Consider the following 12,478-nt stretch of genomic DNA (forward strand, 5'->3'; position numbering starts at 1 on the left):
GGTATGCTCTCCCTGGTACCGTGACCCATAGTGGTTTCCCTTCTCTCCAAACCTCGGGCTGCCTGAACAGGACTCACTGTGTCGCCTGGTGTCTGTTTGCCGTGTGACGCCGGCGCCTTGATGTTTAGCTTAGAGCTGGGGCTCCGACATACACGAGCCGGGGCTCCCGTCGGGAGGGACTCTATATGGGACTCAACGCTTAGAAGTATTTGGAGGTCATCTCCTCTTTGAAAGACATCGGAAGAGTGACAGGAAAATGAGCGCGGCCCAGAGTTGTCTTCTAAATAGAGACTTCGGTGAGGGAGGAGGAGGAGGGATGTTCAAATATGGTCCAGGAAGATAGTCTCCGAAGGGCTAACCCAGCCGTGACTGCTCGCCGCGCAGGAAGCCAGTGCTGTCTAATCTTACAAATTCTAATTTCCTGCCAAATGGTATTTAGGAGCCACTGATAATTTAATTTCCTGGCATTACTGTTACTGGAGATTTATTTAGTTTCTCTGCTCAGCTCTTAACAAGAAAGTAAATCTTTGTCGGGTGCAAGGTTTCAGTATAGAAGAGCTAACGAGACAGGGGTTTTAGGGGACAGGTGAAGGGCCAGCAGGAATGAACGGAGGGTGACTGCCAGCGTGCGATCACTGTGACGGGCACTTTGTTTGCACGGAGGCCGATGGCAGTTTAAAAGCTACGTTACGTAAACGGTGCGCAGTTCAAGGAGACAGACTTTGGTTTCACTTGTGCCTCTACTTTTCGTTTCTAACCCAGTTTACGTAAGGGAACGTCCTGGTTTTCTTTGGGGGACAAGGTGCCAGTAAGAGCCATCCTCCGGTCCCGAGAAACCTCTGAACTGTGGCACAGCGGGCTCAAGCAACTGTCTTTGCCCCAGAATGCCTCCCGCTGGCGGCAGCGGCTCATTCCCAGGAGGCGAGGGGGTGTGTCTGAGGGTCGCTGGGGGGGGGGGGGAGCCGAAGCCGGCCCCGAGCCCCCCCCCGCCCCCCCCCTCCCCCCCGGGCCCTGTGCCTCCCGGGCCGGCCGCGCGCTCCGCTTGTTTGGCAGCCTGGCTTCCGAAACGCACCCAGTTGTGAGTGAGAGTTCAGCAGCCTTCCCGAGGCGGCTCCGAGACGCAGGGTGTGGTTTCCTTAGCTCACTCTCTGCTATTTGGTTGCCGGTGGCAACGGGATCCAAACAACTCGGACATGTGTTTGTATAAAAAAACCTGGGACCGGGCCGCACAGTGGGAGTCTGGGGCCGCCGGGCCAGTGGAAGAGCTGCGGTGAGTACCGGGGCCTCCCGGCCGTCTTCCCTCACTCGTCTCCAGATGGCACTCTGCAGATGACACGGGGGCATTTGCGAGCACGGGAACCGCGCTTATGGGGAGCTGGGAACAGCGTCTCCGTTCTGGTGTTTCCTGTGCGATTACATAACTGCTGTCTACGGAACCCACGTTCGTTCGGGCGGAGGGGGGAGACCGGCATATGTTTAAAGAAGTCGGGAGCTAATAGAAACCCCCGTTTGGTACCTTTCTGCTGGCGGGACGAACAGAGCGCCTCGGCAGCCGCCGCAAGCTTCGGTGGGGGGGGTGGGGGGGTGGGGGGCGCTGGGGGACTCGGGTGGCTGTTCCTGTGAAGGCAGTGGGAGGGGTTCTTCGAATGATCGGCTTAACACTTTTTTTTTAAGCCTGCCCCCCCCCCCACCGTAGATCCTATTTTAAAGTTGCAGTTTTTAAAACAAATGTCCTAAGTCACAAACTTGCTTGAACCAAGGGGGGACTTGATGTGGGCATGCCCCAAACTGGCAGGTCACTGTGCCGAGTGTCCACAGTCGTAGACTTCGCCGGTCCGGACGGACGGAGAACGCCGTTGTGAGAAGTCCGCTCTGGGGCCCCGGCTCGGGCCCCGGGGCCGTGAACTGCGGCGGACGGAACTCCTCGGGGTCCCTTCAGGGATTTAAAAGTGTTCTGGCGGATCTAAAGGAGGGAGCGAGGCCTCGGGGGCTGGCGAGGGAGGGCCTGGCGCGCCGCGGGCACCGCTGCCAAGCAGCCCGCCTCCGGGATGCGGCCCGTATCCCCTCTTGTCCCCCCCACCCCCGCCCCATCCGGCCCCCTCCTCCCGCCGGCAGGGCTCTCTCCCAAGGCCCCGGGGGCCTGTCTCTTCCCGGGGCTCATTTGCCCGGCCCGTTGCCCCCGCAGGTCCCTCCAGCTACAAGGTGGGCACCATGACTGAGAAGTTCGACTGCCACTACTGCAGGGACAACCTGCAGGGGAAGAAGTACGTGCAGAAGGACGGCCACCACTGCTGCCTCAAGTGCTTCGACAAGTTCTGCGCCAACACCTGTGTGGACTGCCGGAAGCCCATCGGCGCCGACTCCAAGGTAACGGTGGCCCCGGCGGCGTGTGGGGGTTGGGGGGGGGGCCCCCGGGACGGCAGTCCGAGGCGGGGCCCGCTCGTATTTCACGAACTCCCGGGCGCCCCTCGTGTTACTCACAGTGTTACTCACAGGAACGTTGGCCTCGGGCTGTCCCAGTCTCGGTGGGGGGCCACCGCCCCTGACACCCCCCCCCCGCCCCACCCCCGGGCCCCAGCACCACTCACGGCAGCCACCCCATCTGCTCGGTCCCCAGGAGGTGCACTATAAGAACCGCTACTGGCACGACACCTGCTTCCGCTGCGCCAAGTGCCTTCACCCCTTGGCCAACGAGACCTTTGTGGCCAAGGACAACAAGATCTTCTGCAACAAGTGCACCACTCGGGAGGACAACCCCAAGTGCAAGGGGTGCTTCAAGCCAATCGTGGCAGGTAGCGCCCCCTCTCCCTCCCCGGCAGCCAGGGAGGAGGCCCCGAGGGCGGAGATGATGCCGGGTGCTCGCGGTGGTGGGGTGATGCCGCTGCGAGCCGCGCTTAGATTTTAGCGTATATATGCACGCATATATATACACGTATATCTGCGTACACATATATGCTCGCACACACGCACACACTCGGCAACTAAAGAACACTGGAGAGAGCCGTCTGTGGCAAGAGAAAGAAGTGAAAAGTATGTAGCGCTTTCTCATTTGGGTAGAGTAAGTGATCAAAGCATGCGCCCTCCTGGGTGGAATTCTGGGCCAGCTGCCCCCTCCGCCCCTCCCCCCAGCGAGTCTCCAGGTCCAGTCCGCAAAGGCCGGCCGTGGGGGTGGGGCGGGGATTCAGCCCCTCCCCCCATCCTGAAACACCGCCGCCGGGGTCCCCTTCCCCCTCGACCACGGGAGTCTGGGTCTGCACCACCCCAGCAGGACGGAGGGGAGAAGCCCTCCCCTCACCCCACCCCCACCCCCCGCCCCCCCCCCCCACCTCCCGCCGTGGATAGCACGGCTGGGGGCGAGCGGGAGGGAGGCCGGTAACTGTGCAGGGCCTGTGTGCCCTCCCCTCTGGAGGCCCGGGGGGCGGGCTGAGCGGAAGCAGCCCCCTGCAGGGCCCTGTCAGCCGGGCTGTGGATGGCTTTCCCCGCAGGAGATCAGAACGTGGAGTACAAGAAGACCGTGTGGCACAAAGACTGCTTCACCTGCAGCAACTGCAAGCAAGTGATCGGGACCGGAAGCTTCTTCCCCAAAGGGGAGGACTTCTACTGCGTGACCTGCCACGAGACCAAATTCGCCAAGCACTGCGTGAAGTGCAACAAGGTACGCTGTCGAGGGAGCTCCGCGTTGACTCGTTTCTGGAAGTGTTTGACAGTTGGCAGAGCACTTGCACACACACTATCCCATTGCATCGTCACGACGGCCCTGCGACGTGGGAATTATTATTCCCGTGTTGCAGACGGGGACGCCGTGGCGGTAGAAAGCGGCGCCCGGGGCCAAGTCGGGCTGTCCGCGGGCGCCCTGGGGAGGCGCGGCGCCCCGGCTCTAGAGGGCCCGCCTCCACCCCCTAATCGCCGCGTCGCCCCACGCAGGGGCCCGCCTTCTCTGAGCCTCGGTGTCTTCGTCTGTAGCTCGGGGGTAATAATCGCACCTGCCTCCCATGGCCGCTGTGGCGATCAAATGAGATACTGTCTACCAGAGCGCCCAGCACAGTGCCTGGCACGTAGTAGGCATTCAACAAAATGGTTGTTGAATCTGAATCCGGTGCTACACTCCCTGGTCTAGGCCATCACATCTGGAGGAATCACTTACCAGGATCAGCCCTGGCATGCCGAGTGCTTTGTGTGTGTTACCTGCTCTAAGAAGCTGGCTGGGCAGCGTTTCACCGCTGTGGAGGACCAGTATTACTGCGTGGATTGCTACAAGAACTTTGTGGCCAAGAAGTGTGCTGGATGCAAGAACCCCATCACTGGTAGGCTAAAGAGTCCTTGCTAAGTCTGCCAGGCTAGGTCTTGCGCATGGTAACCATCTCTCATTTTCCTACGCCGTCGGTTTCATCCACAAAGGCCCCACAGAATGTCCTGTCCCCCCGCCACTGTGGTCCCGAAGGCCCCCCCCCCACCCCAAATAGTTTGGATTCTCCCCCAGGCCAGCTTAGCCTTTGCAATACAGAACACCTCCTGACTACTGCTGACTAACGACGCTGCCGGAGTTCACGAGCCTGAGACCCACGGCCATGGCCACGGGCAGGCAGGCACCGCGTGTGGCGGTGGGAGCGGCGGTGGGAGCGGGGTGGGGGGGTGGGGGGAGTCCGGCGGGGAAGGGAGAGGAAAGGGGGGCGGATCAGGCCGGCGGGAGTTGGGGGGGAGGGGGGGGAGGCTGCGAGCGGCAGGCGGGGATTAGAGCACCCCTAGCGGCAGGCTAGCTCAGAGGCGGCTGCGGGCAGCTGTTTGGCGATCAGAAGCAGAGCTGATCACTTCATTCCTCCTCACGCGGCCGCGATCCACGTGCCCCGGGCCCTTTCCCCGCCTCCAATTTTCCCATCTCCCCGGGGAGCCTTGAAATGTACATTTGAGAAGACTTTTGCCATCCTCAGGGAAAAGGACTGTGTCAAGAGTGAGCCACCCAGTCTCTAAAGCTAGGAAGCCCCCAGTGTGCCACGGGAAACGCTTGCCTCTCACCCTGTTTCCCAGCGCCAACCTCCGGGGCAGGCATCCGGGTGGAGAGAGGACTTGTCCCTCGTGGGTGGTGGTTCTTTATAGAAAAAATCGAAGCTTAGCAGCTCCTCGAGGCCCGGTAAGTGCACACCCCGCGAACAGCCCAAGTTTGCCTCCTGGTGGCCACTTTGATGCCATGGCCCTAAATCAAAGAAACTGGTTATGCTGGGAGGTCGGTGCGTGTCACAGGGCGATAGCGGTGGCATGGGAGTGCGGGTTCGCGGCTGAGCTCTGGCATCTCCTCAGGTCCTCGCGAGCCGTAGCAGGGTGGCGGCGACGCGGGGGTCGGTGCGCGGCGGAGGGCGGCCGGGGGCCGGGCAGACGCTGCCCCCGCGTGCTTGTCGGCTCCGTGAACGGGCAAGGCGGCGCTCGGCCTCCCGCCTGTGCCCACTCAGCGGCCTCCTTTGTTTTCTCTTGTCGTTTCCCCAGGGTTTGGTAAAGGCTCCAGTGTGGTGGCCTATGAAGGACAATCCTGGCACGACTACTGCTTCCACTGCAAAAAATGCTCCATGAATCTGGCCAACAAGCGCTTTGTTTTCCACCAGGAGCAAGTGTATTGCCCCGACTGTGCCAAAAAGCTGTAAAGCGACAGGGGCTCCTGTCCTGTAAAATGGAATCGAGTCTCGTTCTTGTGTCCTCGCCCTCTGCCCTGCGCCACCCGGAGGGCCAGAGCGGCCTCTCACCTCTAAAGTTGCTTCCTCTGTCTTTGCTCCCATTTTACAGTATTACTCAGATACGGGCACGCAGCGGTCACACTAGGATGTAGCGGCGCGGCCACTTCTCCGCAGCTGCGGTGAAAACACAAACACGTAGATAGGTTGACTCTTCTGCATGTTTATCATAGAGCAGAAACGTGCTCACCATTTAGCTGCTTAGTGACGTGAGCGAGAAGCGTAACGCATAAAGCCCCCGCTGAGATGCGTCTCGTGGCTCAGCTGGGACCCACCGTGTCCTCAGGACACGCAAGAGTTGCGGCGGCTGCTCCAACTCGGCTGCTCACCTGTCTGTGAGCAGAGAGCGAACTTAACAAATTGCATGGTTGAACCTCCTCCTCGAAATCTTCCTGCTGTTCTTTTGTGCTCTCAAACGACTAATACGAATTTCCAGAAAGTTAACATTTGAACTTGGCTGTAACTCTAAACTGACCTTTCCCCCGTACTAACCTTCGATTTCCCCGTGTGGCGTGTTTTCTGAACGTTCCCACTTTCAAGCGGGGAACGGGCAGGTGATTTGGAAAGTGTAGGCAGACCTGAGAAAACGAGCCTGTTTCACAGGAACATCGTCACGGCGACTACTTCTGGAGGCTTAACAAAACTAACCCAGCTGCCCTTTTTCTTTTTCTTTTTTAATACTCTCGTTTTAATTCATAGTAACGTAGTTTATGGGTTTGGAGACTTGCATGTCGATATTTTAGCCCCTTCGGACGTTCCTGCGGTTTTGAAATTCATCCTGCCGAAGTAACCGTGACACTCTAGCGGGGGGTAGCTGAGCAGGCGCCAGGACTGTCATTGACACGGATAGGACATTTCCAAACAGCGGCTAGAGTGGAGTCCCTTGTAGCATAGTAGTTGTCTGCTCTTTGTCTGTGTGCTCAAGAGGCCCGCCAAGTCCCTTTTCTTGTGATTTTTAGGACTGTCCCTCAAGAGCTCAGCTGGATCTCTGGGGGAGCGGCTGCCACCCTCACAGGCACAAGCGGATTCCCACGCAGTGCTTACCTGAGATGCAGGCTCACCTAACTTACCGTATTCTTATCAACATTGTTCTATTACATAGTATAATGAGACAGTATCAAAAGTAAACATGTAATGACAGTGCATATTAACATTCTCGTAGGAGTGGTTAGACAAGCCAATGCCTCATTTCTACATTTTGTCATTAGCTGTTATCCTAAAGTTTCAGTGTACCCTTACAGAAATAAAGCAGCATATAAATAAATAACGCCTCGTCTTTTAATTCTTAAGGGGACACCATTGCTCCCAGACCCTCGATGACCGCTTTCCTTCGAGCGCGTACTCTGTTCGGAGCGGTCGCACAGAACAGAGGAATTTAGAAGCAGACCGGAGCCCGCAGCAGCACTCGGGTCCGGCCAAAAACCACCACGCCCCACGCTGACCCAGAAGCAGCATTTCCCAGATGTTCACATCCCTTAAAAAGGGCCCTGTTTTCTTGGGCCAGGAGCAGGTGGGGTGAGAGGAGAACGACAGCCGAAGGGCTGCTGGGCTGTTCACAGCCCCCGTTCTGTTGGCCCCCCTCTCCGTGTGCCCTCTGGAGCACGGATCCACGTGGAACACTGTCCACGCCTGCTCCCTCCACCCTTGGGCCCGCGGGAGAAACCCGCTCCCCCTTGTGGCCATGGCTGAGCCAGCGGGGAGAGGGCATCGGGGCCTCAGTAATTAAAGCAAAGGGCGGGACCCCTGTGGAGCTACCCAGACCTTGTTAGCAGGGAATCCAAACCCGCCAGCAGGAAACCACGGGCGTTTTTATGAACAGGTGACAGTCCCCTGTGTCTGTTCCCCTGGAGAAATCGGCAGTTAAAACCACGAAGAGAGTGGTTGTCTGGGGCCCCGAGGGAGCAGGGGTGGGGTGGGGAACTCACACACCACCCCTGGAAGCAGGCTGGGTTACTGAGATTGCGGCAAGGGACAGGGCCCAGAGGGGACGAGCCTGGGATGGAGAGGGGACTCCACTCAGGACTCCTCCTCGGGGAGAGACCACAGCACACTTCAGTGCCCTCCACCCCAGCGGACTGTGGGCCTTTGGGCACCGTGGCTGCTCTCCTCTTCCCCTGCCACCCCAGATTCTGTGCTTGTCCTCCATCCTGTCACCCTTTGGCCTTCCTGTCCCACTCGGCCTGCAAAACCCCAGCCCACGCCAGGGCCGAGCTCTGCCTTAAAAAAAACAAACAAACAAAAAAGCACCGCTAGCTGCAGCCACCAGCACAAGAAGTCCAGCCTCCACCCTGGCCAGCTTGGCTTTGCCTTCCCTAGGCCAGACTCCCCGCCCCGGATACCTAATCCTCACAGTCAACACTGGCACTATCGTCCCCATTTTCCAGATGAGAGACGTTCAGAGAAGTCAAGAGGTCTACCTGAGGTCACACGGCTAACGAGTGACAAATCTCCAGCCTATCACTTATGACCGGACATTGCCATAGAAATGGTGAGCCCCCCAGGGTAGGGGCAGCGTCTGATGCATCACAGTGAGGAAACTATCCGGTTTCTGGGTTTCTGCTCGGTATTTCATTTGAAGACTGACCCATTAAGACTCAGGAGGAAGGAGGGGAGATTCCTAGTTGACAACTTTTAATCAGAAAACGCTCTTCTCCCTCATAACCAGGGGGATCAGCATCTCCAGAACGCACCTACTTGTGGTTAACGGGGTGGGTTCTGGAGCAGACTGCCTGGGTTCAAATCCCAGCTGCTCTGCCATTTTCTATGCCACTGAGACCACAGGCAAGTTCACCTAACCTCACTCAGCTCATTTCCTTGCCTATAAAATGAGACCGAATTCCTACCTTCCAGAATCACACGCAGATTATACGGTAATAATACAAATGCTTAATAGGGCGATGGACACCTGGTCAAAGCACTCAACGTTAGCAATTATTTTCATCTCCGGCACCAAACGGCGTATTACCTACCATACGAACCACAAGACCCTCCCCACTCGCGAAGCAGGATGAGGTGTCGCCTCTACAATCAGCCTTGAATTTGGGCCTCAGCTCTGCCTCTTCCTAGTTGTACGACATTGAACAAGTACCAATCTCCACAAGTCTGTGTCCTCCTAGGTAAAAATGGATACCCACCTTCACAGGGTTTTAAAAAGATGCCTAATAAAGTACCTGGCATCATGGCACGCGTAAACGTAACTGCAGTTATTACGAGACTTGGGGCACCCTTGGATATACCCATCCAGGAACCCTGGAACTGGATCAGTGGAGAGGGAGACCAGTGGCAAGGTGGCCTCTCCAGGGCCTGCTTCAATGAGCCAGGCCTGCAGGGCCCGGGGCACCCAGCGGGCCACAGGGCACAGACCCCTGATGAAATGTGGCGGCCGGCCTGCCTCCAGGCTTCTGCTTCTCGGCACTGGCTCCTGCTCCTGTTCCTGCCTCGCCTCCTGATCCTCTGCCTCTTGCCCCAAGGCGTGATTCCACAGGACTAAAAGGGCACTCGGAGACCGCAGCACAAAGTCACGTGAAAATGCACGCGAAGTCACACAGCAAGCTCACAGCCACCTCAGCTAAGACGCAGGACTTCGAGTCCATCTGCCACCCTCTGCAGCATCCCATACTGCACCGCGGTGGCTGCCAGGGGTCAGAGCTGTTCGAAGGCTTCGTACCTGTGCAAGATGACACGGGCGTAGGAGACACGCTCATACGTAGAACCCGCTGGCAGAAGTTAGGGACCTGTCTGTCAGGGGGAGAGACGCCAAGAGACTACCCGGAGAGGAAAGGAAACTTGAAGCAACCCTGTCCCCTAACAGGCCCGGGCACCAGCCCACGGCAAGGGGGTAAGGCTATGCCGGCGGCCACCACCTCGGAGCTGTAGACAGGGAGCTTTGGCCACGTTTCGGGTTGTGTGCACACCACACGACATCCTGCTTCAACAGCTCCGATGTGGAGCCCAACAATACGGAACGGGAAGTGGGGGTGGCTGCCACCATCTCCTAAGCGCCAGACCCCACAGACTGTAAACAAGGACCTCGCCCGATCAAAAAACCTGAGAGACCAGAACGCGTTTCAAGATTGAAAACTAAACACTTACAGGCAGATCCAAACATCCGTTTTAGCTGTGCACAGGAACAGCAAGGTCACGAACAGATGTGTAGAGAAGCACAATCACTGCCCGCGCGTGCACGCACTCAAAGATGTAAAGTGTTCCCCGCCATGGCAGGCACCAAAAGCGATGCCCCTGAAGGGGCTGGGGGAGAGGGCTGGGGAGTGAATGCTTAAAGGGTACAGGTTTTCTGAGGAGGAGATAAACGTTCTAGAACCAGGTACAGGTGGTGGTTGCACAACACCGTGCATGCACTAAATGCCACCAGACTGGGACATGTTGTGAATTTCACCACAGTAAACAGACGGTTGGTAACTACTGGCCTCAAGTAGAAGAGCCAACACTGGCCAGAGTAACGAGCCCTGGAAATAGGTGCAGAATTTTAAAATTCATATCTAATGTCCCAGGGGTGGAGCTCTACCAAGTCACCACGTGGCTGAAAGGGAGCATCAGAGGATTTGCTTACCTTTTATTGAACTGCCTCTTGCCCGTGTTCAAAGCTTGGTTAACAATTGGGGTCACCTTTACACCACGCAACAGTATTTTTTTGTTATTATAATGAAAAGAAGACTTGCTTTATTTGCAAAGTTTATTTCACAGAGCACACACATGAACAGAAGAATAACGGAGTGTTCCAACATGGGACATTTGTGCAGAAAAATACCAGAAACTCATTTGTTAGGATGATTGTCTCTGCCTTCTTCATGAAAGAGCTAGTGTATAAAAATAGTTTTCAAATCTAAGGCACCAGGCTCTATCTGTAACACTGGTACAGTACACTGAATGGCAAAGAACTAAGGAACTGGAAAGAATAATTCTTTCCTTTAACTAATCCAAGACCGGTGGCTAGAAAGGAACATGGGCCTGCTTGAAACTGTGATTCACTACAAAACTCATCAGCAGTGGGACAACTATTGTGCATTCAAGTTTTAGTTGCTGGTTTAAGCAGAATTTGATGGATTTCAGGAAGCTATCCCAGTGTGCGTGTGTGTGCGCACATGCATGCAAACGTGTGCAAATGTGTACGTGTGTGTGTGCGCACGCGCGCCTATCTATCACGGCGACCAAAGAAAGAATGGCCCTGCTCTTGTACTCACTTGCAGCCAGTGGTTAGAGAAGGCCGAGCAAGTCCGGCTCCACATGCCAAGGCTGAGCGCAGACCAAAGGCAGGACTGGAGAGCACGAGGAGAAAAAGACGGCGCGCCAAAATCCACTGGGGGGGGATGACACGTGCCCCACCACACAACAGCCACATAGTGCTGTAGGCACAATAAAAACAGTGCACGTTTTTGGAAATAAACCCCCCCGTGCACTTCAAAAGGTAAGACTGATGATAAGCACGAAAGGTGCTAAACTGTCCCAAGACGACACTTTCCAGGACCCCTGGCATTTGGGAGTGCCGGGGCCTGTGCACTCCGGTGATGGCAGAGCTTTTAAAACATACATAACGGTAACATGGGACTTATAACTATATTTTGCAACCTCCCGTTCATTATAAACAATCTAGTAAAGCTCTTGTGAGCAATCCTGAGTTCCTCGCACCCCCCATCAAGTCGTCTATGAGATCAAATGTCAGCTTTGAATTGTTAAAGTAATGTAACTGTTAAACAGAATAAGCATTATTTTAAGAGAGAAAATTACTCCTTGGTTTAGAAACTCAAGAGTTACCACTTGATAAAAAGGCACCCTTGGTGTATACACTTACACATACCGGCTGGAAAACAAGAACAAGACAGCGGAGGTTTCTACAGACAAACAAAAACAGGTCTTTACTCAAAACCCTTGCTGTGGGCAAGAATCAAGGTGGTATGCGCATCTTTTGAGACACGTGTTAAGGTGACTGATGTTTTTCTCCTTCTTGGATGGTCATTTTCTTGGCCAGGTTCAAGTCAGAGGCAGAGAAATGTGGGGAGATGGGCCTAGCAATTGAAATCCAGAGCGGAGGATGAATCTTCCTCTGGGCTGCACGAGGTTTACATATCTGACCAGAGGGAAAAAGAAAAGAAAGATTAGTAGAGAAGATGCTGGTCTCACAGCCACTGGGCCTCAGCCTCCCTTCGGGGTGGGCCCCGGGACCCTTGGCAACCCCCTCCCCAATCCAAGTTGCTGACACACTGGTGCCCTTGTACTAAATATTCCCCATGACTCCAATTCCCAAATAGGCCCAAGCTGCCTCTCAATTTCAAAGACAGCTTCTTAAGGAAAGAAAAGCAAAGGCCTTTTGGTTTTGGAAATTCAGGGTGAGAGAGAGACTAATTCCAAAGGCCTCACTAACCTCTGCCCTAAATGATTACCTGTATGCTGTAAAGCAGCTTGTGGACTGGGGGCTGAAAAGAACCTATTTTATACGTCTGATAGGAAATTCAGGGCATAAAAACTAAAATCAAGTTATCTACCCTCTCAAAACCAACGTTTTAAGTTTTTAAGTGTATTTATTTATTTTGAGAGAGAGAAAAAGTGCAAGTGGGGTAGGGGCAGAGAGAAAGAGAGTGGGAGAGAGGATCCCAAGCAGGCTCTATACTATCAGTGCAGAACCTGACATGGGGCTCGAACCCACAAACCGTGAGATCATGACCTAAGCCGAAGTCCGATGCTTAACCGACTGAGGCACCCAGGTGCCCCATCTCTCAAAACCAACTTAATGGAAGCTCTTT

General features: G+C 55.6%; 2 protein-coding genes across 18 annotated transcripts in view; one reads left to right on the forward strand and one right to left on the reverse strand.

The window, feature by feature from the left end:
• FHL1 (four and a half LIM domains 1) overlaps nucleotides 1-6,844 on the forward strand; it is a 61,385-nt gene extending 54,541 nt beyond the window's left edge. For 3 of the 9 annotated variants that reach the window (XM_042974335.1, XM_042974336.1, XM_042974332.1), the window contains 6 exons: nucleotides 2,186-2,367; nucleotides 2,618-2,792; nucleotides 3,486-3,655; nucleotides 4,118-4,304; nucleotides 4,929-5,128; nucleotides 5,479-6,844. In XM_042974335.1, the coding sequence (XP_042830269.1) occupies nucleotides 2,212-2,367; nucleotides 2,618-2,792; nucleotides 3,486-3,655; nucleotides 4,118-4,304; nucleotides 4,929-5,128; nucleotides 5,479-5,562 (972 nt within the window). In that variant the 5' untranslated portion in view covers nucleotides 2,186-2,211 and the 3' untranslated portion in view covers nucleotides 5,563-6,844. Of the gene's footprint in view, nucleotides 1-1,108; nucleotides 1,271-1,336; nucleotides 1,568-2,185; nucleotides 2,368-2,617; nucleotides 2,793-3,485; nucleotides 3,656-4,117; nucleotides 4,305-4,928; nucleotides 5,129-5,478 lie in introns of those variants that run through there. The other 6 variants (XM_042974334.1, XM_042974331.1, XM_042974338.1 and 3 more) reach the window with 6 other exon arrangements.
• A 3,555-nt stretch (nucleotides 6,845-10,399) lies between these two features.
• MAP7D3 (MAP7 domain containing 3) overlaps nucleotides 10,400-12,478 on the reverse strand; it is a 57,117-nt gene continuing 55,038 nt past the window's right edge. For 7 of the 9 annotated variants that reach the window (XM_042974060.1, XM_042974065.1, XM_042974059.1 and 4 more), the window contains one exon: nucleotides 11,713-11,805. In XM_042974060.1, coding sequence (XP_042829994.1) covers nucleotides 11,798-11,805 — 8 coding nt within the window. In that variant the 3' untranslated portion in view covers nucleotides 11,713-11,797. Of the gene's footprint in view, nucleotides 11,806-12,478 lie in introns of all 9 variants that reach the window. The other 2 variants (XM_042974062.1, XM_042974066.1) reach the window with 2 other exon arrangements.

This window comes from Panthera tigris, chromosome X (assembly GCF_018350195.1).
Source record: "Panthera tigris isolate Pti1 chromosome X, P.tigris_Pti1_mat1.1, whole genome shotgun sequence".
Taxonomy (NCBI): domain Eukaryota; kingdom Metazoa; phylum Chordata; class Mammalia; order Carnivora; family Felidae; genus Panthera; species Panthera tigris.